General features: G+C 67.2%; 1 protein-coding gene across 1 annotated transcript in view; it reads right to left on the bottom strand.

Annotated features, from left to right (window-relative positions):
• DKK1 (dickkopf WNT signaling pathway inhibitor 1) overlaps positions 1 to 1,260 on the bottom strand; it is a 4,898-nt gene extending 3,638 nt beyond the window's left edge. Inside the window, exons 1-3 of the mRNA XM_031063500.1 lie at positions 1,035 to 1,260; positions 842 to 952; positions 7 to 95 (exon numbers count right to left, since the gene is read on the bottom strand). Coding sequence (XP_030919360.1) covers positions 7 to 95; positions 842 to 952; positions 1,035 to 1,260 — 426 coding nt within the window. The remainder of the gene's footprint in view (positions 1 to 6; positions 96 to 841; positions 953 to 1,034) is intronic.
• Between the last annotated feature and the right edge of the window lie 584 nt (positions 1,261 to 1,844).

The following is a 1,844-nucleotide window of genomic DNA, read 5'->3' as shown; positions in this document are numbered from 1 at the left end:
CAGCACCGGCGTGCAGATCTTGGACCAGAAGTGGCGGGCGCAGCACAGCCCGGCCGCGCAGTCCGACGAGCGCAGGCAGAAGTCGCCCTCCTCGCCTGCGGGGGGACACAGAGGGGACGCTCAGCCGGGCCGAGGGGACACCGGGGGACATCGCTTGTGGGGCAGGGGGGGCATCCCGGGTTGGGCTTCTGGTGTTAGTGGCGCTGGGGGCATCCCAGAATGATCCCACAGAGCACAAGAGCCATCCCGAGTGGTCCCACGGGGGACAGCAGGGAAGGATGGGCATCCCGAGTGATCCCATGGGGGATAAAGGTGCAGGATGGGCATCCCAGAGCGATCCCAAAGGGCACGGGAGGGAAAGGAAGGCATCTCGGTGTGGTCCCCAAGGGGACAGGAGGGGAAGGATGGGCATCCCGGGTTTGGCTTCTGGAGTTAGTGGGGCTGGGGGCATCCCAGAGAGATCTCAAAGGGGACTGGAGGGAAAGAAGACATCCAGGAGTGATCCCAAAGGGAGCAGGAGGGAAAGGAGGCATCCAGGAGCGATCCCAAAGGGAATAGGAGGGAAAGGGAGGCATCCCGGGTTTGGCTTCTGGAGATAGTGGGGCTGGAGGCATCCCGGAGCAATCCCAAAGGGGATGGTGGAGCAGAAAGGGCGTCCTGGACTGAACCCGTGCGGGACACCGAGACAGAGTGGGCATCCCGAGTGATCCCACGGGGGATGAAGGTGCAGGGTGGGCATCCCGGACAGATCTTGGGGCAGGGGTCAGCCCGGATTGATGCCCAGGGGCCAGCAGGGAAGGATGGCAGCCTCAGGCGGGACAGGGGGTGCCAGCAGCCTCACCTTTGGCCGTGGGGAGCCAGGCGGGAGCGGGCGTCCGTCGGGGCAGCGCCTCGGTGCCCGTCTCGTCCAGCTCGGCCGCTCCGTGCGGCGGCTCCAGGGGCGTGCAGAGCCCTGCGGGGACATTGGGGCTGTCAGCCACTGCTGGGACACCCTCCCCAGCCCCAGCCCGGCCCCGGGTGCGCCGAGCCCTCACCGTTGCTGCAGCTCATGCCGGGGCAGCACATGGCATCGCGCAGGCAGCGCTTGCGGCGCCGCCGGCAGCCCAGGCACAGCGGGGCCCCCCCGCCGCGGGCCGCGCCCCCGCAGAACTCCTCGGGGCCGCACTCCTCGTCCTCGGCGCACGGGAAAGGCTGCGGGGACACAGAGGGGGCGGGGGGATCAGCGGGGCGCTGCCATCCCCGGGCGTCCCCCCTCTCCATCGCCGGGGTGTTCCCTCTCCAGTCCCCGGCGCGACCGCTCCATCCATCCCCCGCGCCACTCACCGCCTCCAACCCTGTCCCCGGTGTCCCCTCCATCCCCGAGGTGTCCCCCCTCCATCCGGTGTGTCTGTGTCCCCATCACGCGGTGCGTCCCTGTCCTCCGTCGCCAGTGTCCCCCTCTCCATCCCCCGAGTGTCCCCCCATCTCCTGGGTAGCCCCTCCATCCATCCATCCATCCATCCATCCATCCATCCATCCATCCATCCATCCATCCATCCATCCATCCATCATCCATCCATCCATCCATCCATCCATCCATCCATCCATCCATGCTGTGTCCCCCCCCTCTTCTATCCCTTCCACCCCCGGTGTGCCCTGCATCGCTTGTGTCCCCAGCTCCATCTCCCGGTGTGAGCGTCCTCATCCCCGGCGTCCCGCCCTTCATCCCAAATGTGTCCCTCAACTCCATCCCCGACGGGTCCCATCCATCCCCGGTGTCTGTTCCTCTCCATCCCCGGTGTGTGTCCCTCTATTCCCAGTTTGTGTCCCCCTCCATCCCTCGGTGTCTGTCCCAATCCACTCCC

Source organism: Geospiza fortis, unplaced genomic scaffold (genome assembly GCF_000277835.1).
Source record: "Geospiza fortis unplaced genomic scaffold, GeoFor_1.0 scaffold284, whole genome shotgun sequence".
Classification (NCBI taxonomy): Eukaryota; Metazoa; Chordata; class Aves; order Passeriformes; family Thraupidae; genus Geospiza; species Geospiza fortis.
Note: the sequence above shows the minus strand (reverse complement) of the source record. Positions and strands in the feature narration are given on the sequence as shown.